This window comes from Natrix helvetica (assembly GCF_964273705.1).
Source record: "Natrix helvetica genome assembly, chromosome: 1".
NCBI classification, from domain to species: Eukaryota; Metazoa; Chordata; class Lepidosauria; order Squamata; family Natricidae; genus Natrix; species Natrix helvetica.
In genome coordinates, this window is record NC_138548.1 from 365,263,891 (window position 1) to 365,290,792 (window position 26,902).

Sequence of the window (26,902 nt, forward strand, 5' to 3'; positions counted from 1 at the left end):
GAAAAGGCACCTGGAGACCCACCAGAGTCCTTGGACCCACCTGGAGTTGCTCTGCAGGACAGAGAAAGGATGGAGACACAACCTTTGGCCAAGGAGGGAAGCGGAAAAGGCCCTTCAGCTGCTCAGCCTGGGAAGGTGGGGAAGCTCTGGACAAGGACTGGGCAGAAGATCCCGGAGGAGGAAACCATCCGCCCTTCCAAAGTTCAGCCGCAGAATTTCATCCAGTACCGGGAGGCTGAAAGTCCCCGAGGACTTTGCAGCCGACTCTATGACATTTGCAGGCGATGGCTGAGACCAGAAAAACACACCAAAACCCAGATGCTGGACCTGGTGGTTCTGGAGCATCTCCTGTTCCTTCTGCCCCCAGAGATGGAGAGCTGGGTGCGGGAGTGTGGAGCAGAGAGCAGCTCCCAAGCGGTGGCCCTGGTGGAAGGCCTCCTTCTGAGCCAGGCGGAGGAGCAGAAGGAGCAGGTCCAGTTGCAGGTGAGAGACTTTAGGGAGCTCAGGAGGGAATAGAGAAAGTGTTTGAGTACTTCACCCCTCCTTCCCAAACTTCTGGTACATTCATAACGTGGTGACTCACCAATTCTTGTAGAACATTTTTCCATTGGATTTTCACTGAACTGTACATTAATTCTACTTTTTCCCCCCTTCCTCCTATTTGAAGGGCTGCACTGTGGAGATCAGAGATCCTGAGGGAGAGAAGAACCCATCAAATTCCCCTCAGGAGCTATTTTTCGGGAGGATCCCTTGGGAAAATCAAAGTCAAGACAACTCAGAAGGTAATGGGAGTTCCTCTGATTATCCAGAGAGATCCCATCTGTCTTACCTTCTGTAATGTACCTCTTATTTTGTTAAATATGCATTTTATAATTATTTATTCCTTACAGAGAAAGAAAGAAAGAAGCTTTCTGGTTTTTATGATGGATATCAAACAGTGGTTGAACCTCCAAATCAGGTAAGAAAGGGAAGTTATTAGATTTGTATTCTCCCTTCAGGAAGGGAAGTGGATGTGCAGAGTGCTCTCTCTTTCTATTTTGCCCCCTTGTTTGGCCTGGATTATTTTTGTGTTTTTCCACAACATGTAGAGCAGAATAGCAGGTTCTGGTTGCTGTCAGTCAGTATAGTAATCTTATTCTCCTTGGCACTCCAGTAACTTTGAGTTTAGAAGAAGTAGTTTTTAAAAAATCCTTCAAGACATAGGAATAAACATATCGCCTTGGCAGGAACTGCTAGAGGCCCATTTTTGGGGGGTAATTCTTTGACTCGGAATCGTGCAGGGCTAATGAAAAATAAATAATTACTCACATTGCCACATTACCATTTTTAAAAAGCCTCATTTATAACCTGTAGTTCAAAAATAAGCAAATTGTGTTAAAAAATAAAGCAGACTATTAAAATCCAAAGGGAGTGGCCGTGTTGAGCATGAAATCATGGTACTTTGGGCTGCAAAATAATTTCCAATCCTCAATTAGGAAATCAAACATTTCCGCTTTGCAAAGGCTGAGAAATGACTTTGCTGGAGAATTTTCTCATCTTTCTTTTCTTCCTTTCAGCCAATGGCTCAGATTACTAGATCAATCAGTGACAGACAGAGCGGTAGATCAGTTGATCCAGAAGTAGGATTACTTTGCTGAAAGGCATTGGAGATTTTTCCGAATCAATGAACTTGATAAAGCTTCCCCACATATTTCTTCAGTGAAAGCAATTTTCAGATTTGCCCATTTTCTCACCTAAAATGAGGACTTGTGTGATGCACAGCCATTTAACTTAGTGCATATCTTTGTTTTGGGAATTTGGGAACAATGGAGCAGTATAACAGAGTTGGTAGGGCTCTTGGAGGTTTTCAATGTCCTGTTCAGACAGGAAACTCTGTAATATTTCAGATAAATGGCTGTCCAGTTTCTTCATAAACACGTCCAATGTTGGAGCACCCACATTTTTTGAAGGCAAGAGATTAATTGTTCTCACTTTCAAGAAATTTCTCTTTACTTGTAGGTTGGTTCTCTCCTTGAATAGTTTCCATCCATTGCTTCTTGGAACACTGCTATCATGTCAACCCCTAGTCCTTCTTTTCATGAAACTAGATCTACCCAATATCAGCAACTGTTCCTTATATGTTTTAGTCTCCAGTCCACTAATAATTTTTGTTGCTGTTCTCTGCACTTTTTCTAGAGTCCCAAGATCTTTTTTACATCTGGCAACCAAAACTCGATGCAGGATTCCAAGTGTGGTCTTACCAAGGCATTATAAAGTGGTACTAACACTTCATGTCATATTGAGTATATCCGTCTTAATGCAGCCTATGATTCTGTTGGGGTTTTTTTTTGGCAACTGTAGCATTGTGCTGACTCATGTTTAAGAGGTTGTCCACTAGGACACTAAGATCCCTTTTGCACTTACTATTGTTGAGCCAGGTATCAACTATTCTATACCAGTGTATTTGGTTTTTCTTCCCTAAAGTTGAACTTTACATTTCTCATTGTTGATTTCATTTTGATAGATCGGGCAATCCGTCGATACTTCTATATCTTCAGCTTATCTTCAAGACTGTTGTTATTCCTGTCAATTTGGTCTTGCATGCAAATTTGTTGAGTTCCCCTTTTATCCTCTTTTTTAAAAAATGGAATAGAATTCTTTATTGGCCAAGTGTGATTGGACACAGAAGAATTTGTCTTTGGTGCATATGCTCTCAGTGTACATAAGGAGAATAAAATACATTCATCAAGAATAAAAAGATACTACACTCGGATAAGCAAGGTTACTAATAAGCTATCAAATCGAACTAGGAAACAAATAAACACAGTATAAAATGAAAGATACAAGCAACATGGTTATAGTCATAAGTGGGGAGAGATAGATACTAGAAAGGAAGAGAAGAATAATAGTAATACATTCTTAGTAAATTATTGACAGTGTTGTGGGAATTAGTTGGTAAGCAGAGTGATGGCATTCAGGGAAAAAACTCATGTCTAGTTGTTCTGGTGTGCGGTGCCCTATAGTGTCGTTTTGAGGATAGAAGTTGAAACAATTTATGTCCAGGATGTGAAGGGTCTGTAGGTATTTTCACGGCCCTCTTTTTGACTTGTGCAGTATACAGGTCCTCAATGGAAGGCAGGTTGGTAGCCATTGTTTTTTCTGCAGTTCTAATTTGAACTCTATATTTGTCTTGCTTGGTTTTCGTTGCAGAGCCAAACCAGACACTTATGGAGGTGCAAATGACAGACTCAATAATTCCTCTGTAGAACTGAGTCAGCAACTCTTTGGGCAGTTTGAGCTTCCTGAGTTGGCTCAGAAAGAACATTCTTTGTTGTGCTTTTTGGATGACGCTTTTGATGTTAGTTGTCCATTTTAAGTCTTGAGATGATAGAATTTGGAAACTTGAAGGTCTCTACTGTTGATACTGTGCTGTGTTGTCTAGTATTGTAAGAGGTGGTAGTATAGGAGGTTTTCTTCTAAAACCCACCACCATTTCTATGGTTTTGAGTGATTTTAGTTCAATATTGTTCTTGCTGTACCACAAGGCTAGTTGTTCAACCTACCATCTGTATGCAGATTCATCGTCTTGAATGAGACCAATCACTGTTGTATCATCTGCAAACTTCAGTATTTTAACAGAGGAATCTTTTGAGATGCTGTCATTGGTGTATAGGGAGAAGTGGAGAGAGCACACAGCCCTGGGATGCTCCTGTGCTAATTGTACAGGAATCTGATGTGATTTTGCCTAGCCTCACCTGCTGCTTCCTGTATGTTAGGAAGCTTATGATCCATTTACAAGTGTGGTCAGCTAGATGATTTAATTTAGTTAGAAGAATTTCTGGAATGATGATATTGAATGCTGAGCTGAAGTCTACAAAGAGGACCCTTGCATAGGTCTTTGGAGATTCAAGATGTTGTAGGATATAGTGCAGTCTCATATTAACAGCATCATATGTCAATCTATTTGCTCACTAGGCAAATTGCAGGGGGTCTAACAGCAGATCTGTGGTGGTTCTCAGGTGGCCGAGCACTAATCTTCCAAAATCTTGTCTAAATAAATGATGAAGATGAAAAGATCTTGCGAATCCTCCTGTTCTGTTCTTTTTTCCGTTTTCAGGAGAGTCTGGTGTCCTTCGAGGAGGTGGGTGTGTATTTCTCTGAGGAGGAATGGTCTCAGCTGGATCCTGATCAGAAAGCACTGCATTCGGAAGTCATGCTTGAAAACCATAGGAACGTAATCTCTCTGGGTAAGAGTTTTCTAGTCCCCAATCAGAGAGTTCAAGAAGACAGATTATAGTTAGTTTTTTATTAAAAAACCACTAATCAGATATCATCTCCTGGGAGGGAGAAGGAAAATCTGTGAGGGCTGAAAAGAACAAGGTGTGCTTTTATGTGTCCTCTGGAGGTCATATGAGAGGAGTGTGTTGTCATTTGTCCTCTGAAACATCCAAAATTGTGTGAGAGCAGAACTTTCGCACTCAGGCCATGGAAGAGCATTCTTCCAATCCAATTCAAGAACAAAGGCCCCTGTGCAGTGTGACTCAGAGCATCCTAGGGTACAGGTAATCCCTGAGTTATGACAGTTCACTTAGCAGCTGTTTCAAGTTATGACCAGCCCTCCCCCAAGTACTTGAGACCCAGTCCCGATATTTATGAGTGTTGAAGCACCATGGCCGTCGTTCACACTTACGAATGACAGAAGCACTACAACATTCGCCCTACAACACCCCGCTGTGACACCGTATTTTTCAGACTATAAGACGCTCTTTTTTCCTCACAAAAAAAGTGGGTGGAAATGTCTGTGCATCTTATAGAGTGAATATGGGCCTAGTTTTGGCCTCCTAAACCCTACGTGTGTGCCATTTTTGCCTTCATAATTCATGACTATAGAAACCATCATGTCTATATCATACCACTGTAGGCATGCAAAGATTCAACATAATGGAATTTTGGAAAACTTCAGAAGGAAATTCACAACTTTCTGTAGTTTGATCTTTTCCTCTAATCTTGTTATCATTTTCATTTCTCTTTTGCTTTGAAGGTAATAATGGGCAGGAGAATCAAGTGATCAGTGCTAAAGATGGAATGGAGACGTTTGGAATTCAAATGGAATTTGAAAGCCATGAGAGAAAGCAGTCAAAGAATTGGAATCAGGAAAGTTCATCTTCCACTGATGTTCCGATGCAAGACTTTCTTGCCCAAGAAGAGAAAATAAGGGAAAAATATACCGGGAAAAGTATGAAGCTAATCAAAGCTGAATTACATGTGAATGAACACTTTTTAACACAAAACAAAGGAGAAGATGCTATAAGAAAAGACAACACAGAAAATTCCAATGACACATTCATTATTTCTCTTGGTAGTAACTTCCTTACATCTCAAAAAGTGATTGCCCCAAATGAGAAGCCTTATAACTGTTTGGAATGTGGAACATGTTTTAGAACAAGAAGGCAACTTACTTCCCATGAAAGGATTCACACTGGGAAGACACTCTACATATGCAATGAGTGTGGAAAGACCTTTACTAATAACAATATACTTACGATCCATAAAAGGATCCACACAGGGGAGAAACCATATAAATGCATGGAGTGTGAAATGACTTTTGCTCATAGCAGTAATCTGATTTCTCATAAAAGGATCCACTCAGGAGAGAAGACATATAAATGCATGGAATGTGGAAAGACTTTTGCTCATAGCAGTACACTTACTTCCCATAAGATGATCCACACAGGGGAGAAGCCGTATAAATGCATGGAGTGTGGAAAGACGTTTACTCAGAGCAGTGGACTTAGAAGACACAAAAAGCTCCACACAGGAGAGAAACCATTTAAATGCATGGACTGTGGAAAGACATTTGCTGAAAAACGTAATCTTATTTCCCATAAAAGGATCCACACAGGGGAGAAGCCATATAAATGCATGGAGTGTGGAAAGACCTTTGCTCAAAGAGGTACTCTTATGTCCCATAAGATGATCCACACAGGAGAGAAGCCATATAAATGCATGGAGTGTGGAAAAACCTTTGCTAGTAGCAGTTATCTTATTTCCCATAAGATAATTCACACAGGAGAGAAACCATATAAATGTATGGAATGTGGAAAGACCTTTGCTCAGAGCAGTGGACTTACTATCCACAAAAGGCTCCACACAGGGGAGAAGCCATTTAAATGCATGGAATGTGGGAAGACCTTTGCTCTAAGAAGTCATCTTATTTTACATAAAATGATTCATACAGGAGAGAAGCCATATGAATGTATGGAGTGTGGAAAGACCTTTGCTCGAAATGCTCATCTTAATTGCCATAAGATGATCCATACAGGAGAGAAGCCATATAAATGCATGGAATGTGGAAAGAGCTTTGCTCAGAATGGTAGTCTTACTTATCATAAAAGGATCCACGCTCGGGAGAAACTATATAGCAATAGCAATTCTACTTACTTATATACCACTCCAGAATGCTTTACAACACTCTCTGAACAGTTTACAGAGTCAGCATATGGTCCCCAGCAATCTGGATCCTCATTTTATCCACCTGAGAAGGATGAAAGTTGAATCAACCATGAGCCTGTCAGAATCAGACGCCTGGCTGTGGACAATTAGGCTTTAGTACTGCATTCTAACCGCTGACCAACCAGGTCTCTATAGATTTGTATGTGTATGCATATTGTGCCTTTGTGACCCAAAGGAGGCAAGGTTGAATCCAACAAAATGAAACTTCATGTGGAAAAAAATTAGACTTTACACCTGGGCAGGAAAAACAGCTTACATGAAACCTGGCTCAAAAATAGTAATTGTGAGAGGGACCTTGGGAGTCCAAATGGATGATCACTTAAATATGAGTCATGTTTGTGTGGCAGCAGCCAAAAAAGCTAATATAATCATTGATTGTGTAAAGAGAGGCAGAATCAAAATCACGTGATTAGTACTTAGTACGACCACACTTGGAATACTCCATCCAGCTTTGATCATCACATTACAAAAAAAATGTTTAGACTTTAGAGAAAGTGCAAATGAACAGCTAAGATGATTAAAGGTCTGAAGACTAAAACATATGAAGAATGGTTGCAGGATTTGGGTGTAGCTAGTCTACAGAAAAGGATTAGGAGTGACATGATAGCAGTATTCCAGTTCTTGAGAGGCTGCCACAAACTTATTTTCTAGAGCACCAGAGGTCAGGAGAAAAAACTGCATCCAATTCACTATTGGACTCAGAAGTAAATTAAAATATCTCTCTGGAGCAACTCTCATCTAGTCAAATTGGAACCCCAAAATGTTATCAGTACATTTTTTTCTAAAATTAGGTTAATTTTGGGTTGGGCCATAAAAATGATTCATGCCATCTGATTGTCTGTTTGTTTACCCACTAAAAGTAATCTATACGAGTTTTTTCAATAAAATGCCAAATTGAAACTTCAATTTCCACTCATTTAAAAATGCTCCATCCATTTTCTTGCTAAAATATTTTTTCTCATCCAGAATTTGCATTTCTTGTTCAAATAGTCACAATTTTCACTTTGTAAAATCACTGCCTTTTTTTAGCTATTCCACAAAGATCCTTAATGTTCCTAGATGCAAATAGCCTTATTATAAAATAAAAAAAGAAAGAACTCACACCTGAAATGTTGTTCTTTAGGTGGCAACCAGATTAGATCCCTGCTTTAAATTACAAATAACAAATTTAATGTTCTTCAGCATTATAGAATTAATAGTTTGTGGGAAGAAACTCACCACTGGAAGGTGCAACTGAAGAGATTTCATGTGGAGGAATTGCACAGACACTGTCCAAAGGAAGCGAGGGATACTGACGGAAACTTGTAGTTTTATATCAGTATAAATGTATTTGACATTTATATTTATATTCTCTGACAACAGAGAAGACAGGAACATCCTGAGGTAAATCTCAAACGGCGCCCAGGAGAAAAAGGCGGGAAAAAGGGAAACGCCCCCTTTCCATCCACAGCAACCAATCAGAGTGCAGATCCCCCTCAGGCGGGAGCTCGTCCTCACTCAGCCACAACAGGGTGTTTGAAACTCCTGCGCTTTTCCAGCTATTAAATTGGATATCGTCACATTTAAAGTGTTCAAAAGAAACAGGCCTAAAAAGACTTTGTTTTTGTTGATTAGATTGAATTGTCAGGCTGGAATGGCTTTTTTAAAAAAAGAATTTTTTTTATTTTGCCCTGTGCTAAAATGAAGTGACCTCCCCCCCCCCACTCCCCCATTGTACCTCAAACTTCTTTTCTACTTCTTTCACCTGGGGAGGTATACTATTATGTACGTAATTGTTAATTAAGATGCTGTGGCGATCCGGTAAAGTAACAGCTTTATTAAGACTCAATCTATGCATAACAAGAACAGAATGGAGAACTCCGGTTTGACAGCTATTTATATAGTTGTCAAACCGGCAACCAATCAGAATAACGTTAGCTCCCCCTGGTGACGCCTACATGAATCAGCCAATCCAGGCATCCGGTTGGTGTTGATTGACACCTTATGTTTGCTTGGTTCAGACACATTAAATATTCTGCATTTTTAATATTTCCTAGAATATTTAATTGTTGCAGGAGAAGGGTGGGTGCCAACATTCTACGCCTCTATTTCTCCTTCCTTTAATTTCTTATTTCTATTTTTCTTTCTGTTTTGTATAGTAAAGAAAGATGTGGAGACCCTAGAAAGAGTGCAGAGAAGAGCAGCAAAGAGAATTAGGGGGCTGAGGGCTCAAACATAGGATGAGCAGCGGTTGCAGGAACTGGGCACGGCTACTCTGAAGAGAAGGACCGGGGGAGACATAAGAGCAGCCTTCCGATACCTCAGGGGTTGCCACAAAGGATATTTCTGTTTTATTCTATGAATAAATTAAGGAGAAGGGAAGGGAACTCCAGGCGCTTTCCTATTGGCCCACTGGAGGGTGAACGTCACGGCTGGCTTAACAGAGGAAGCGACGAAGGAAGTGACGTCACAAAAGCTTGCCTCTCTAGGACGCCGCACTCGCTCTCCTTATCGCTCGAGCCCGGCAGGAGGCGGAGAGGCTGGCCGGAGTGGGGGCGATCCAGACGTGACCCAGGTGAGGGGGGGGGGAGCTCTTCCCGGGTCCCAGAAAATCGGAGCCATTTTTTTCTCTTACGGGAAAAAAGAGCAGAATAACTTGCAAGGATCCGTCCTGGGGCCCCAGAAATGGCCCTGTGAAGGAAAAGGCATCTGGAGACCCACCAGAGTCCTTGGACCCACCTGGAGTTGCTCTGCAGGAGAGAGAAAGGATGGAGACACAACCTTTTGCCAAGGAGGGAAGCGGAAAAGGCCCTTCAGCTGCTCAGCCTGGGAAGGGGGGGAAGCCCTGGACAAGGACTGGGCAGAAGATCCTGGAGGAGGAAACCATCCGCCCTTCCGAAGTTCAGCCCTGGAACTTCATCCAGTACCGGGAGGCTGAAAGTCCCCGAGGACTTTGCAGCCGACTCTATGACATTTGCAGGCGATGGCTGAGACCGGAAAAACACACCAAAACCCAGATGCTGGATCTGGTGGTTCTGGAGCATCTCCTGTTCCTTCTGCCCCCAGAGATGGAGAGTTGGGTGCGGGAGTGTGGAGCAGAGAGCAGCTCCCAGGCGGTGGCCCTGGCGGAAGGCTTCATCCTGAGCCAGGCAGAGGAGCAGAAGGAGCAGGTCCAGTTGCAGGTGAGATACTTTAAGGAGCTCAGAAGGGACTAGAGGAAGTGTTTCAATAATTCACCCCTCCTTCCCAAACTTCTCTGGCCTTCATCATATGTGGCAATTCACCAATTCTTGTAGGACATTTTTCCATTGTTTTCTCATTCAACCTCACTGGTGGATATTGGGGGCTTTGAGGTTGTGTTCCGAATATAAGAATCCACTTTGTGGCATGTGATGTACATTAATTCTGCTTCTTTTCTCCTTCCTCTTATTTGAAGGGCTCCAATGTGGAGATCAGAGATCCTGAGGGAAGGAAGAACCCATCAAATCCCCCTCAGGAGCTATTTTTTAGGAGGATCCTTTGGGAAGATCAAAGTCAGGACATCTCGGAAGGTAATGGAAGATCCTCCGATTGCCCATCTGTCTTACCTTCAATCTGTCTTCTCTTCTATAGAATACCTTCTCCTCTTTCGTTAAATATGCATTTTGAAACTTTTTATTCCTTACAGAGAAACAAAGAATGAAGCTTTCTGGTTTTTATGACGGAGAACAAACAGCCGTTGAACCTCCAAATCAAGTAAGAAAGGGAAAAGATATTAGATTTCTATTCTCTCTTCTTTTCTTTTCAGCCAATGGCTCAGACTACTAGATCAATCAATGACAGACAGAGCGATAGATCAGTTGATCCAGAAGTAGGATTACTTTGCTGAAAGGTTTTGGAGATTTTTCAGAATCAATGAACTTGATAAAGCTTCCCCAAATATTTCTTCAGTGAAAGCAATTTTCAGGTTTGCCCATTTTCTCACCTAAAATGAGGGGTTGTGTGAAGCACAGCCATTTAACTTTGTGCATATCTCTGCTTTGGGAATTAGTGAAGAGTGGAACAGAATGACAGAGTTGGTAGGGCGCTTGGAAGTCTTCTAGTCCAACCGCCTGCTCAGACAGGAAGCCCTATAACATTTCAGATAAATGGCTGTCCAATTTCTTCTCAAACCCCTCCAGTGTTGGAGCACCTACAATTTCTGGAGGCAAGTCATTCCACTGATTAATTGTTCTCACTGTCAGGAAATTTCTCTTTACTTGTAGGTTGTTTCTCTCCTTGAATAGGTTCCATCCATTTCTTCTTGGAGCACTGCTGTCATGTCATCCCCAGTCCTTCTTTTAATAAAACTAGACATACCCAATTCCAGCAACTGTTCCTTATATGTTTTAGCCTCCAGTCCACTAATAATTTTTCTTGCTGTTCTTTTCACTCTTTCTAGAGTCTCAAGATCATTTTTACATTTGGCAACCAAAACTGGATGCAAGTGTGGTCTTACCAAGGCATTATAAAGTGGTACTAAAACTTCATGTCGTCTTGATTCTATCCCTCTCTTAATGCAGCCTAAGATTCTGTTGGGGGTTATTTGGCAATTATAGCATAGTGCTGACTCATGTTTAAGTCGTTTTCCAGTAGGACTCCAACATCCCTGTTGCCCTTACTACTATTAAGCCTCGTATCACCTATTCTATGCCAGTGCATTTGTTTTTCCTTTCGTAAATGTAAAGCTTTACATTTCTCACTGTTGATTTCATTTCATTAGATGGGGCCCGATTTGTAGATCCTTCTATATCTTGAGCTTATCTTCTGGAGTGTCATTATTCTTGTCAATTTGGTCTTGTCTGCAAGAGTTCCCCTTCTATCCCCTTGTCTAAATCATTGATGAAGAGGAACAGATCTTGTGAATCCTCCCGTTCTGTTCTTTTTTCCGTGTTCAGGAGAGTCTGGTGTCCTTCGAGGAGGTGGCCGTGAATTTCTCTGAGGAGGAATGGTCTCAGCTGGATCCTGATCAGAAAGCGCTGCATTCGGAAGTCATGCTTGAAAACCATGGGAACGTAATCTCTCTGGGTAAGAGTTTTCTAGTCCCCAATCAGAGAGTTCAAGAAGACAGATTATAGTTAGTTTTTTAAATGAAAAAACCACTAATCAGATACCATCTCCTGGGAGGGAGAAAGAAAATCTGTGAGGGCTGAAGATAACGAGGTGTGCTTTTATGTGTCCTCTGGAGGTCATATGAGAGGGGTTTGTTGTCATTTGTCCTCTGAAACGTCCAAAATGGTGTGAGAACAGAACTTTCACACTCAGGCCATGGAAGAGCATTCTCTCAATCCAATTCAAGAACAAAGTCCCCGTGCAGTGTGACTCAAAGCATCCTATGGTACAGGTAATCCCCGAGTTATGACAGTTAACTTAGCAGCAGTTTCAAGTTATGACCATCCCTCCTCCAAGTACTTGAGACCGAGTCCCGATATTTATGAGTGTTGAAGCACCATGGCCGTCGTTCACACTTGTGAATGACAGCAGAAGCGTTGCAACGTTCGCCCTACCTACTACATCACCCCACCGTAACTTACCGTATTTTTCAGACTATAAGATGCTCTTTTTCCCCCCACAAAAAAAGTGGGTAGTAATGTCTGTGCATCTTATAGAGTGAATACGGGCCTATTTTTGGCCTCTGGAGGCCTCCATGTGTGCTGTTTTTCCTCTCCCTGGTGTAGAGGCTGAAAACAGGACACGCAGAGGGTTGGGGAGGGAAAAAACGGGCCCATTTTTGGCATGCAGAGTGCTTCTGGAGACCAGGGAGGGAAAAAATGGCATGCAGAGAAGATTTGGGAGGGCACAAATGAGCCTGTTTTCGACCTGCAGAGTATTTACGGATGCCAAGGAGGTCAAAAGCTCAACGCATAGAGACAAAAAAACCTATTTTTTCTTGTTTTCCTTCTCTAAACCTACTGTGTTTCTCTGAAAATAAAACAGGGTCTTATTTTCTTTTGAATCCCAAAATATGGCCTTGGCCTGATTAGCAAGGAGTGGGGCTTATTTTGGTGTTGCCAGGTGGCTGCTCTCTTGTGAGCGGGCTCCTGAAGAGCCTCGCACAGTCTCAGAGGCGAACGGCTGTGTTACGCTGTCGCAGCAGCACAACATAGCAGCCATGAGGTGACCACACTCATGAGCAGCCACCCAGCAACCCCCCACTCCAGTCAGTCAGAGTGCCATTCCCCAACCTAGCAGTATCCCATACACCAAGCCGCGGGAGCTGGGGGTGTGGGGGGAACAGCTCGTGCAGCTTGGTGCCTTCGCATACTGCTATGTTGGTGAGTGGCACTCTGCCTGGCTAGAGCAGTGTCGCGCGAGCCTGTTCCACCCCATACTCGCGCACCTTCCAGTCTCACCACAATCTGGGCCAGCTCTCCCAGCAGGACCAGGTCACTGCTGCCATCCCAACACAGAGGATGGCTTCTGCAGCTTCCAAACTCCAAATGTCTGCTGTCGAGTCTTCCAGCAACTGGGACAGAGAGTCTTTCAGCAGCTGACCTACAAATATAGAGCACACTACCAAAGTGGCCACTACTGGAAGACTGCCCCGGCTGCCGGAAATTTTGGCAGATCGGGGTTTGGAAGCCGCAGAAGAAGACATCCTCAGTGTTGGGATGGCGCTGGCGGCCTGGCCCTGCAGGGAGAGCTGGCCCAGATCGTGGTGAGGCTGGGAGACGTGCGAGCGGGGGATGGAACAGGTGCTCACACAACTCCCCTCTCCAGCCGGGCAGAGCACCACTTACCGAACTAGCAGTATACCGAAGGTGCCAAGCCGCACGGGAGCCAGAGTTGGGGGGAGGCACTCGCGTGGCTTGGCACCTTCGGTATACCGCTAAGTCGGTGAGTGGCACTCTGCCTGGTTGTAGGGCGGAGTTGTCCAAAGGGCTTATTTTCAGGGGAGGGCTTATATTTTTGCCCACCCAAAAAAATCTGGCATGGCCTTGTTTTCAGGACATGTCATATTTTCGGGAAAACATGGTAGGTGCGTCTTATGGTCTGAAAAATATGGTACCTTGCGACGCTGTGGCAAGCCATCGGTTCCTTTGCCTGCTTTGGTGTTTCAAAATTGTTTCACTTCTCACAGGTCTCTGCTGAAATTAACCCACCTCTATAATTCTTCGGTTTTCTCCCAATTCCTCCTTGGATGTTTCCCTTGATTATTATGAAATTCAGTAGTGAAAAAAGTAAGGTTCTACATTTAGGCAAGAAAAACAAAACTGTATATGTGGTACTTTGCTCAGTAGTAGTTACTATGAGAGGGATCTGGGAGTCCTTGTGGACAACCATTTAAATATGAGCCAGCAATGTGGAACAGCTCCAGAAAAGCCAACACAGTTCTAGGCTGCAGAGGGATAGAATCAAGATCATGTGAAGTGTTAATGCCACTTTATAATGCCTTGATAAGGCCACAGTTGGAGTACTGCATGCAATGGTTTGGTCTCCACAATGTAAAAAGATGTTGAGACTCTAGAAAGAGTGCAGAGAAGAGCAAGGAAGATGATTAGGGGACTAGAGGAATTGTTGCAGGAACTGGGTATCTCTAGTTTAATGAAAAGGACTAGTGGTGACATTATAACAGTGTTCCAATATCTCAGGGGCTGCCACAAAGAAAAGGGATTTAAGCTATTTTCCAGAGCACCTGAGGGTAGGACAAGAAGCAATGGGTGGAAACTAATCAAGGAGAGAAGCAACTTAGACCTAAGGAGAAATTTCCTAATAGAAAAATTAATCAGTGGAACAACTTTCCTCCTGAAGTTGTGAATGCCCCAACACTGGAAGATTTTAAGATGTTGGATAGCCATTTGTCAGAAGTGGTGTATGGTTTCCTGCTTAAGCAAGGGGTTGGACTAGAAGACCTCTAAGGTCCCTTCCAACTCTCTTATTCTATTCCTTAACTCAAAACTGAATCTGAGTGAGCTTTTCATATATAAAGATAATTGTAAAGAATGAGATGTTTTCTTGATATTTTCAAAGCTTTCAATATGTCTATATCACACCACTGTAAGCATGTAAACATACAACCTAATGGAATTTCAGAGTAATTCAGAAGGAAATTCACTTTCTACAGTTTGATCTTTTCCTCTAACCTTGTTATCATTTTCTTTTCCCTTTTGCTTTGAAGGTAATAATGGGCAGGAGAATCAAGATTCCTGTGAATTGTTCAAAGAGATTAATGCTAAAGATGGAATGGAAAAATTTGAAATTCGAATGGAATTCGAAAGCCATGAGAGAAACCAGTCAAAGAATTGGAATCAGGAAAGCTCATCTTACACTGATGCTCCGATGCAAGACTTTCTTGCCCAACAAGAGAAAGTAAAGAAAAAATATACTGGAAAATGTGTGAAGTTAATCAAAACTAAAGTACAAGTAAATGAACATTATTTAACCAAAAACAAAGGAGAAGATGCTATAAGAAAACACGACGAACAAAATTCCAATGGGACATTCATTCTTTCTCTTGGAAATAAGTTCCTTACATATCAAAAAACGATTGAAACAAAAGAGAAGCGTTATAAATGTTTGGAATGTGGAAAATGTTTTAGAACAAGCATGCAACTTACTAGCCATAAAAGGATCCACACAGGGGAGAAACCATATAAATGCATAGAGTGTGGAAAGACCTTTGCTCATAGCAGTACACTTACTACCCATAAAAGGATCCACACAGGGGAGAAACCATATGAATGCATGGAGTGTGGAAAGACCTTTGCTCAAAGATTTACTCTTATTTCCCATAAGATAATCCATACAGGAGAGAAACCATATAAATGCATGGAGTGTGGAAAGACCTTTGCTCTCAGCAGTAGACTTTGTAGCCACAAAAAGATCCACACAGGGGAAAAGCCATTTAAATGCATGGAGTGTGGAAAGACCTTTGCTAATGGCAGTAATCTGATTTCCCATAAAAGGATCCACTCAGGAGCGAAACCCTATAAATGCATAGAGTGTGGAAAGACCTTTGCTCATAGCAGTACACTTACTTCCCATGAAAGGATCCACACAGGGGAGAAGCCATATAAATGCATGGAGTGTGGAAAGACCTTTGCTCAAAGAGGTAATCTTATTTCTCACAAGATGATCCACACAGGGGAGAAGCCATATAAATGCACAGAGTGTGGAAAGACCTTTGCTCTAAGAAGTCATCTTATTTTACATAAAATGATTCACACAGGAGAGAAGCCGTATGAATGTATGGAGTGTGGAAAGACCTTTGCTCATAGAAGTAGACTTACTTCCCACGAAAGAATCCACACAGGCGAGAAGCCATATAAATGCATGGAGTGTGGAAAAACATTTGCTCAAAAGGGTAATCTTATTTCCCATAAGATAATTCACACAGGAGAGAAACCACATAAATGCATGGAGTGTGGTAAGACCTTTGCTAATGGCAATACACTTACTATCCACAAAAGGCTCCACACAGGGGAGAAGCCATTTAAATGCATGGAATGTGGAAAGAGCTTTGCTCAGAATGGTAGTCTTACTTCTCATAAAAGGATCCACGCTCGGGAGAAACTATATAGCAATAGCAATTCTACTTACTTATATACCACTCCAGAATGATTTACAACACTCTCTGAACAGTTTACAGAGTCAGCATATGGTCCCCAGCAATTTGGATCCTCATTGTACCCACCTGAGAAGGATGAAAGTTGAATCAACCATGAGCCTGTCAGAATCAGACGCCTGGCTGTGGACAATTAGGCTTTAGTACTGCATTCTAACTACTGACCTATCAGGTCTCTATAGATTTGTATGTGTATGCATATTGTGCGTTTGTGATCCAAACGAGGCAAGGTTGAATCCAACAAAATGAAACTTCATGTGGAAAAAATTTAGATTTTACACCTGGGCAGGAAAAACAGCTTACATGAAACCTGGCTCAAAAACAGTAATTGTGAGAGGGACCTTGGGAGTTCGAATGGATGATCACTTAAATATGAGTCACATTTGTGTGGCAGCAGCCAAAAAAGCTAATATAATCCTTGATTGTGTAATGAGAGGCAGAATCAAAATCACGTGATTAGTACTGTTTTATAAAGGCTTAGTAAGATCACACTTGGAATACTCCATCCAGCTTTGATCATCACATTACAAAAAGCAACCTCAACTAGAGTCTTCCTTACAGTGAAGACAATTAATCAGTGGAACAGCTTTCCTTAAAACATTGCTGTTGCTTCATCACTGGTCATTTTAAGAAGACACTGGATAGTCAATTGTCTGAAAGAGATCCTATAGGACAGCGATGGCGAACCTTTTTTGGCTCGCATGCCACAAGTGGGGGGAGTGCAGGGGGGTCGTGTGCGGGCCTGCCACACCCATAATGCAATGCGCGACCCCCCCAGTGCGCATGCGCGCACAACGCGTGACCCCCCATATTTACATGCTTTTTTCGCCCTCCCCAGGCTCCAGAGGGTTTATAGGAGCCTGGGGAGGGCGAAAAGAGCCTCCCCCGCCCCCCCGGAGGCCCTCTGGAGGCTTCAGGGACCGTCCGGAGGCTTCCCTGAAGCCTTCGGAATGCTTAAAACGACCAGAAGTCACTTCCGGTTTGCTCGGAGGGTTGTTTTAAGTGTTCTGAAGGCTTCAGGGACCGTCCGGAGGCTTCCCTCGCGTGCCCTGACAAATGGCTCCGCGTGCCACCTGTGGCACGCGTGCCATAGGTTCGCCATCACTGCTATAGGAATATCAATACATCCTGAAATGATCTTCTGTTTGAGCTGAAAGTGTGGATATGGGCACCAGCCACCGAGTGCTTCAGGCACCAGGGTTCTGTCAATTCCTGGATAGACAGAAGGAGAAAATTGGGGGGGAGGGGGGCTTTAAAAAAATCTTCCAATTCACTAGTGGACCCAGAAGTAGATTAAAATCGCTCTCGAGCAACTCTCATCTAGTCAAATTGGAACCCCAAAATGTTATCAGTACATTTTTTTTCTAAAATTAGGTTAATTTTGGGTTGGGCCATAAAAATGATTCATGCCATCTGATTGTTTGTTTACCCACTAAAAGTAATTTATAAGAGTTTTTTCAATAAAATGCCAAATTGAAACTTTTCAATTTCCACTCATTTAAAAATGCTCCATCCACTTTCTTGCTAAAATATTTTTTCCCATCCAGAATTTGCATTTCTTGTTCAGTCACGATTTTCACTTTGTAAAGCCACTGCCTTTTTTTTAGCTATTCCACAAAGATCTTTAATGTTCCCAGATGCAAATAGCCTTATTATAAAATAAAAAAGAAAGAACCCACACCTGAAATGTTGTTCTTTAGGTGGCAACCAGATTAGATCCCTGCTTTAAATTACAAATAACAAATTTAATGTTCTTCAGCATTATAGAATTAATAGTTTGTGGGAGGAAACTCACCACTGGAAGGTGCAACTGAAGAGATTTCATGTGGAGGAATTGCACAGACACTGTCCAAAGGAAGCGAGGGATACTGACGGAAACTTGTAGTTTTATATCAATATAAATGTATTTGACGTTCGCAGCAGAGAAGACAGGAACATCCTGAGGTAAATCTCAAACGGCGCCCAAAAGGAAAAGGCGGGGAAAAGGGAAACGCCCCCTTTCCACCAACCGTAACCAATCAGAGTGCAGAAGCCCCTCAGGCGGGAGCTCGTCCTCACTCAGCCACAACAGGGTGTTTGAAGCTATCCTGCGCCTTTCCAGCCGTTAAATTGGATATCGTCACATTTAAAGTGTTCAAAAGAAACAAGCCTAAAAAGACTTTGTTTTTGTTGATTAGATTGAATTGTCAGGCTGGAATGGCTTTTTTTAAAAAAAAAAAAATTTTGCCCTGTGCTAAAACGAAGGGAATCCCCCCCCCCTTTTACCTCAGACTTCTCTCACCTGGGGAGGTATACTATTCTGCATTTTTTAATATTTCCTAGAATATTTAATTGTTCCACGACAAGGGTGGGTGCCAACTTTCTACGCCTCTATTTCTCCTTCCTTTAATTTTTTATTTCTATTTTTCTTTCTGTTTGGTATAGGAAAGAAAGAAAAGATGTGGAGACCGTAGAAAGAGGGCAGAGAATAGCAGCAGAGGATTAGGGGGCTGAGGGCTCAAACATAGGATGAGCAGCGGTCTGGGCACGGCTAGTCTGACGAGAAGGACCGGGGGAGACATGAGAGCAGCCTTCCGATACCTCAGGGGTTGCCACAAAGGATATTTCTGTTCTATGAATAAATTAAGGAGGAGGCCGAATGAAAGCGGTGGGAGTTGCGCTATATAGAAATAATAACCAAACCGCCCTAGAAACACAACAGAAGAAAGAGGAAAACCTCCTTCAGTGCATTTGGCTTCATATCAAAGGGGGAAAAGAAGCACAGGCGTCGAAGCCTTTGATTGACAGGGAGCCTTTTCTCCCCCTACTCCCAAGCCCATCATCCCCGCCCTTTAAATTTCACCTCAGAGGCGCTCCTCTTTCCCGCCCTTTCTGTAATCCTGGCACTTTGCCCCAAATCCTCCAGGGGGCGCCCTCTGCCAAGGGAAGGAAACGCCAGGCGCTTCCCCATTGGCCCACTGGAGGCCGAACGTCGAAGGAAGTGACGTCACAAAGGCTTGCCTCTCTAGGAGGCCGCACTCGGCTCTCCTTATCGCTCGAGCCCGGCAGGAGGCGGAGAGGCTGGCCGGAGTGGGGGCGATCCAGACGTGACCCGGGTGAGGGGGGGGGGCTCTTCCCGGGTCCCATGTTCCCCAGCACCCGCTCCTGTAGGGGGAAGCGGGGATTCCAGGAAGGCGGAGGGGAAGACCCCGAGTGGGGGGGGGAGGGGAGGGGAGGCCTTGCGGAGACCCAACAGGAGAGTAGAGAAGTCGGGCGTGGAGGAGGCAGGATTCGCACCAGGCACCCAGAGGGCCCGATCCTGTCTCCGAGAGAGAAGCTGGGCGGCCTATTTAGCTGCCTCCTTCCCGGCCCTCCTTGTGGGGACCTCGACCCTGCGCTGGGATGAGCCGCTTGGGGTTGGTTGGGTGAAGGTTCTTCAGTGGCTGAATTCCACTTTCCAATTCTTGGCTTTTCTTTTTCTTTCCATCTCAGATGCAGAAACCTGAAATCTTTGCAACGCAAAAGTTTCTCTTGGGGAGGAAAACAAAGAGCGGAATAACTTGCAGGGATCCGTCCTGAAGCCCCAGAAATTCCCCTGTGAAGGAAAAGGCACCTGGAGACCCAGAAGAGTCCTTGGACCCACCTGGAGTTGCTCTGCAGGTCAGAGAAAGGATGGAGAGACAACCTTTGGCCAAGGAAGGAAGCGGAAAAGGCCCTTCAGCTGCTCAGCCTGGGAAGGGGGGGAAGCCCTGGACAAGGACTGGGCAGAAGATCCTGGAGGAGGAAACCATCCGCCCTTCCGAAGTTCAGCCCTGGAACTTCATCCAGTACCGGGAGGCTGAAAGTCCCCGAGGACTTTGCAGCCGACTCTATGACATTTGCAGGCGATGGCTGAGACCAGAAAAACACACCAAAACCCAGATGCTGGATCTGGTGGTTCTGGAGCATCTCCTGTTCCTTCTGCCCCCAGAGATGGAGAGCTGGGTGCGGGAGTGTGGAGCAGAGAGCAGCTCCCAGGCGGTGGCCCTGGCGGAAGGCTTCCTCCTGAGCCAGTCGGAGGAGCAGAAGGAGAAGGTCCAGTTGCAGGTGAGAGACTTTAGGGAGCTCAGAAGGGACTAGAGGAAGTGTTTCAATAATTCACCCCTCCTTCCCAAACTTCTCTGGCCTTCATCATATGTGGCAATTCACCGATTCTTGTAGGACATTTTTCCATTGTTTTCTCATTCAACCTCACTGGTGGATATTGGGGGCTTTGAGGTTGTGTTCCAAATATAAGAATCCACTTTGTGGCATGTGATGTACATTAATTCTGCTTCTTTTCTCCTTCCTCCTATTTGAAGTCCTGCACTGTGGAGATCAGAGATCCTGGGGGAGAGAAGAACCCATCAAATCCCCCTCAGGAGCTATTTTTTAGGAGGATCCTTTGGGAAGATCAAAGTCAAGACACCTCGGAAGGTAATGGAAGATCCTCCGATTGCCCATCCGTCTTACCTTCAATCTGTCTTCTCTTCTATAGAATACCTTCTCCTCTTTTGTTAAATATGCATTTTGAAACTTTTTATTCCTTACAGAGAAACAAAGAATGAAGCTTTCTGGTTTTTATGACGGAGAACAAACAGCCGTTGAACCTCCAAATCAAGTAAGAAAGGGGAAAGATATTAGATTTCTATTCTCCCTTCAAGATGTGAAGTGGGTGTGCAGAGTTCCCTCCTACTATTTTCCCCCCTTGTTTGGACTTGATTATTTTTTGTTCTTCTACAACATGGAGAGCAGAATAGTAGGTTCATGTTACTATCAGTCAGCATGGCTTCCTCTGGTTATCTTTTTCTGCTAGGAACTCCACCAACTTTGAGTTTACAAGAAGCAATTTTTAAAAAGTCTTTGAAGAAATAAGAATAAACATTTCACAGTGGCAGGAACTGCCAAAGACCTGGGTTTTTTTAGTAATTCTTTGACTGAATTGTGCAAGGCTAATGAAAAATAACTAAATACATTGCACATTAACATTTGTAAAAAAAAACTCATGTATTACCTGTAGTTCAAAAATAATCAAATGTATTAAAAAATAAGGCAGACTGTTAAACTCCAAAGTGAGTGGCCGTGTTGACCATGTAATCATGGTACTTTGGGCTACAAAATAATTTCCAATCCTCAATTAGGAGATCAAACATTCCCGCTTTGCAAAGGCTGAGAAATGACTTTGCCAGGGAATTTTCTCTTCTTTCTTTTCTTCCTTTCAGCCAATGGCGCAGACTACTAGATCAATCAGTGACAGACAGAGCGGTAGATCAATTGATCCAGAAGTAGGATTAGTTTGCTATGCAGAATTACAGAGTTGGTAGGGATCTTGGACGTATTCTAGTCGAACCCCCTGCTCAGACAGGAAGTCCTATAACATTTAAGATAAACGGCTGTCCAATTTCTTCTCAAACCCCTCCAGTGTTGGAGCACCTACAATTTCTAGAGACAAGTCATTCCACTGATTAATTGTTCTCACTGTCAGGAAATTTCTCTTTACTTGTAGGTTGTTTCTCTCCTTGAATAGGTTCCATCCATTTCTTCTTGGAGCACAGTCCTTCTTTTAATAAAACTAGACATACCCAATTCCAGCAACTGTTCCTTATATGTTTTAGCCTCCAGTCCACTAATAATTTTTCTTGCTGTTCTTTTCACTCTTTCTAGAGTCTCAAGATCATTTTTACATTTGGCAACCATAACTGGATGCAATATTCCAAGTGTGGTCTTACCAAGGCATTATAAAGTGGTATTAACACTTCATCTTGATTCTACCCCTCTCTTAATGCAGCCTAGGATTCTGTTTGGGGTTATTTGGCAATTATAGCATAGTGCTGACTCATGTGCTTTTCCAGTAGTATTCCAACATCCCTGTTGCCCTTACTACTATTAAGCCTCGTATCACCTATTCTATGCCAGTGCATTTGTTTTTCCTTTCGTAAATGTAAAGCTTTACATTTCTCACTGTTGATTTCATTTCATTAGATGGGGCCCAATTTGTAGATCCTTCTATATCTTGAGCTTATCTTCTGGAGTGTCGTTATTCCTGTCAATTTGGTCTTGTCTGCAAGAGTTCCCCTTCTATCCTCGTCTAAATAAATGGTGAAGGTGAACAGATCTTGCGAATCCTCCCGTTCTGTTCTTTTTTCTGTGTTCAGGAGAGTCTTGTGTCCTTTGAGGAGGTGGCCGTGTATTTCTCTGAGGAGGAGTGGTCTCAGATGGATCCTGACCAGAAAGCGCTGCATTCAGATGTCATGCTTGAAAACCATGGGAACGTAATCTCTCTGGGTAAGAGTTTTCTAGTCCCCAATCAGAGAGTTCAAGAAGACAGATTATAGTTAGTTTTTTAAATTAAAAAACCGCTAATCAGATACCATCTCCTGGGAGGGAGAAAGAAAATCTGTGAGGGCTGAAGATAACGAGGTGTGCTTTTATGTGTCCTCTGGAGATCATGTGAGAGGGGTGTGTTGTCATTTGTCCTCTGAAACGTCCAAAATGGTGTGAGAACAGAACTTTCACACTCAGGCCATGGAAGAGCATTCTCTCAATCCAATTCAAGAACAAAGTCCCCGTGCAGTGTGACTCAAAGCATCCTATGGTACAGGTAATCCCCAAGTTACAGCAGTTAACTTAGCAGCGGGTTCAAGTTATTACCATCCCCCCTCCAATTACCTGAGACCCAGTCCCGATATTTATGAGTGTTGCAGCACCATGGCCGTCGTTGACGCTTATGAATGACAGCATAAGCGGTGCAACATTCGCCCTACCTAATACACCACCCCGCCGTAACTTACCGTATTTTTCAGACTATAAGACGCTCTTTTTCCCCCCACAAAAAAAGTGGGTAGTAATGTCTGTGCATCTTATAGAGTGAATACGGGCCTATTTTTGGCCTCTGGAGGCCTCCATGTGTGCTGTTTTCCCCTCCCTGGTGTAGAGGCTGAAAACAGGACACGCAGAGGGTTGGGGAGGGGAAAAACGGCCCTGTTTTTGGCATGCAGAGTGATTCTGGACACCAGGGAGGGGAAAAATGGCATGCAGAGAAGATTTGGGAGGGCACAAATGAGCCCGTTTTCGACCTGCAGAGTATTTCCGGATGCCAAGGAGGGCAAAAACTCAACGCATAGAGACAAAAAACCTATTTTTTCTTGTTTTCCTTCTCTAAACCTACTGTGTTTCTCTGAAAATAAAACATGGTCTTATTTTCTTTTGAATACCAAAATATGGCCTTGGCCTTATTATCGGGTTGGGGGGGGCTCTTATTGTTTTGGGGTTGCCAGGCGGCTGCTCTCTTGTGAGCGGGCTCCCGAAGAGCCTTGCACAGTCTCAGAGGCGAATGGCTGTGTTACGCTGTCGCAGCAGCACAACATAGCAACCATGAGGTGACCACACTCATGAGCAGCCACCCAGCAACCCCCCCTCTGCTGAAATTAACCCACCTCTATAATTCTTAGGTTTTCTCCTAATTCCTCCTTGGATGTTTCCCTTGATTATTATGAAATTCAATAGTGAAAAAAGTAAGGTTCTACATTTAGGCAAGAAAAACAAAATGCACAGGTACTGTATATAGTGGTACTTTGCTCAGTAGTAGTAACTGTGAGAGGGATCTGGGAGTCCTTGTGGACAATCATTTAAATATGAGCCAGCAATATGGAGCAGCTGCCAGAAAAGCCAACACAGTTCTAGGCTGCAGAGGGATAGAATCAAGATCATGTGAAGTGTTAATGCCACTTTATAATGCCTTGATAAGGCCACAGTTGGAGTACTGCATGCAATATTTTGGTCTCCACGATGTAAAAAGATGTTGAGACTCTAGAAAGAGTGCAGAGAAGAGCAAGGAAAATGATTAGGGGACTGGAGGAATTGTTGCAGGAACTGGGTATCTCTAGTTTAATGAAAAGAAGGACTAGGGTGACATTATAACAGTGTTCCAATATCTCAGGGGTTGCCACAAAGAAAAGGGATTTAAGCTATTCTCCAGAGCACCTGAGGGTAGGACAAGAAGCAATGGCTGGAAACTAATCAAGGAGAGAAGCAACTTAGACCTAAGGAGAAATTTCCTAATAGTTAGAAAAATTAATCAGTGGAACAAGTTGCCTCCAGAAGTTGTGAATGCTCCAACACTGGAAGATTTTAGGATATTGGATAACCATTTGTCTGAAGTGGTGTAAGGTTTCCTGCTTAAGCAAGGGTTTGGACTAGAAGACCTCTAAGATCCCTTCCAACTCTCTTATTCTATTCCTTAACTCAAAACTGAATATGAGTGAGCTTTTCATATATAAAGATAATTGTAAAGAATGAGATGTTTTCTTGATATTTTCAAAGCTTTCAACATGTCTATATCACAGCCCTGTAAGCATGTAAACATACAGCCTAATGGAATTTCAGAGTAATTCAGAAGGAAATTCACTTTCTACAGTTTGATCTTTTCCTCTAACCTTGTTATCATTTTCTTTTTCCTTTTGCTTTGAAGGTAATAATGGGCAGAAGAATCAAGATTCCTGTGAATTGTTAAAAGAGATCAGTGCTAAAGATGGAATGGAGACGTATGAAACTCAAATGGAATTCGAAAGCCATGAGAGAAACCAGTCAAAGAATTGGAATCAGGAAAGCTCATCTTACACTGATGCTCCGATGCAAGACTTTCTTGCCCAAGAAGAGAAAATAAGGGAAAAATATACTGGGAAAAGTGTGGAGCTAATCAAAGCTGAATTACATGTAAATGAACACTATTTAACCCAAAACAAAGGAGAAGATGCTATAAGAAAAGACAATGGAGAAAATTCTAATGGCGCATTCATTCTTTCTATTGGGAATAACTTCCTTACAGCTCCAAAAGTGTTTGACCCAAATGAGAAGCCTTTTAAATGTTTGGAATGTGGAGCATGTTTTAGAACAAGAAGGCAACTTAATTCCCATGAAAGGATTCACATTGGGAAGACGCTCTACATATGCAATGACTGTGGAAAGACCTTTGCTAATAGCAATACACTTACTATTCATAAAAGGATCCACACAGGGGAGAAACCATATAAATGCATGGAGTGTGGAAAGACCTTTGCTCATAGCAGTAATCTGATTTCCCATAAAAGGATCCACTCAGGAGCGAAACCCTATAAATGCGTAGAGTGTGGAAACACCTTTGCTCATAGAAGTACACTTACTTCCCATGAAAGGATCCACACAGGGGAGAAACCATATAAATGCACAGAATGTGGAAAGACCTTCGCTCAAAGAGCTCATCTTATGTCCCATAAGATGATCCACACAGGGGAGAAGCCGTATAAATGCATGGAGTGTGGAAAGACTTTTGCTGAAAAACGTAATCTTCTTTCCCATAAGATCATCCACACAGGGGAGAAGCCATATAAATGCATGGAGTGTGGAAAGACCTTTGCTCAAAGAGGTAATCTTATTTCCCACAAGATGATCCACACAGGGGAGAAGCCATATAAATGTATGGAGTGTGGAAAGACCTTTGCTAGTAGCAGTTATCTGATTTCCCATAAGATGATCCACACAGGAGAGAAACCATATAAATGCATGGAATGTGGAAAGACCTTTGCTCAGAGCAGTGGACTTACTATCCACAAAAGGCTCCACACAGGGGAGAAGCCATTTAAATGCATGGAATGTGAAAAGACCTTTGCTCTAAGAAGTCATCTTATTTTACATAAGATGATCCACACAGGAGAGAAGCCATATGAATGTATGGAGTGTGGAAAGACCTTCGCTCGAAATGGTCATCTTAATTGCCATAAGTTGATCCACACAGGAGAGAAGCCATATAAATGCATGGAATGTGGAAAGAGCTTTGCTCAGAATGGTAGTCTTACTTATCATAAAAGGATCCACGCTCGGGAGAAACTATATTGCAACAGCGATTCTACTTACTTATATACCACTCCAGAATGCTTTACAACACTTTCTGAGCAGTTTACAGCATATGATCCCCAGGAACCTGGATCCTCATTTTACCCACTTGAGAAGGATGAAAGCTGAATCAATTATGAGCCTGTCAGAATCAGATGCCTGACTGTAGACAATTAGGCTGTAGTACTGCATTCTAACCACTGACCATTACGTCTCTCTAGATTTATATATGTATGCATATTGTGCCTTTATGATCCAAATGAGACATGGTTGAATCCAACAAAATAAATCTTAATGTGGAGAAAAGTAAGATTTTACACCTGGGCAGGAAAAAAGAGATTACATGAAACCTAGCTCAAAAACAATAATTTTGAGAGGGACCTTGGGAGTCTGAATGGATGATCACTTAAACATGAATCATGCGTGCGTGGCAGCAGCTAGAAAAGCTAATATAATCCTTGAATGTACAGTATAAAGAGAGGCATAGAATCAAAATCATGTGAAGTATTAGTACCGTTTTGTAAAGCGTTAGTAAGACTACACCTGGAATACTGCATCCAGTTTTGGTCGTCATGTCAGTGTATGAGTTCATGAATTAGAATAGACATGGTAATAGGTCAGCCAATGGGTACTGTGGTGACACAGCTCATTGCCTGTGTGGCTTAGCTTGATTTATTTGTATATAAGAGTTACTTTGTCCTTGCAATATTGACTCTATGATATTGCTTCTGTGATTATGACTTCTGGTTCTGACTTCTGCTGCAAAGGTTTTATATACATGCATCATATTGTATATAAAGAAGTTTCTTCTAAAAATGACTCCTGCTGAATTATTTATTTGTGTGCTGGTTATATTGCTGGAACTCTAGCACATCACATTACAAAAAAGATGTTTAGACTTTGGAGAAAGTGCAAAGAAGAGCAGCTAAGATGATTAAAGACCTAAAGATTAAAACGTATGAAGAACAGTTGCAGGGTTTG

The 26,902-nt window shown here is 42.8% G+C and overlaps 1 protein-coding gene across 5 annotated transcripts; it reads left to right on the top strand.

Annotated features, from left to right (window-relative positions):
* Positions 1-967: 967 nt before the first annotated feature.
* LOC309384798 (uncharacterized protein) lies at positions 968-26,737 on the top strand. 5 transcript variants are annotated; one of them, XM_081938584.1, is made up of 5 exons: positions 8,936-9,653; positions 9,908-10,022; positions 10,139-10,206; positions 11,388-11,517; positions 24,522-26,737. In XM_081938584.1, exons 1-5 carry the CDS (start codon positions 9,240-9,242, stop codon positions 26,048-26,050), a joined length of 2,256 nt encoding a protein of 751 aa, XP_081794710.1. In that variant the 5' UTR covers positions 8,936-9,239; the 3' UTR covers positions 26,051-26,737. The 5 variants fall into 5 exon arrangements, with proteins under 5 accessions (XP_081794714.1, XP_081794713.1, XP_081794712.1 ...); XM_081938585.1 differs by lacking the exon at positions 24,522-26,737 and adding an exon at positions 14,609-16,787; XM_081938588.1 differs by lacking the exons at positions 8,936-9,653; positions 9,908-10,022; positions 10,139-10,206; positions 11,388-11,517; positions 24,522-26,737 and adding exons at positions 968-2,257; positions 4,097-4,226; positions 14,609-16,786.
* Positions 26,738-26,902: the final 165 nt, after the last annotated feature.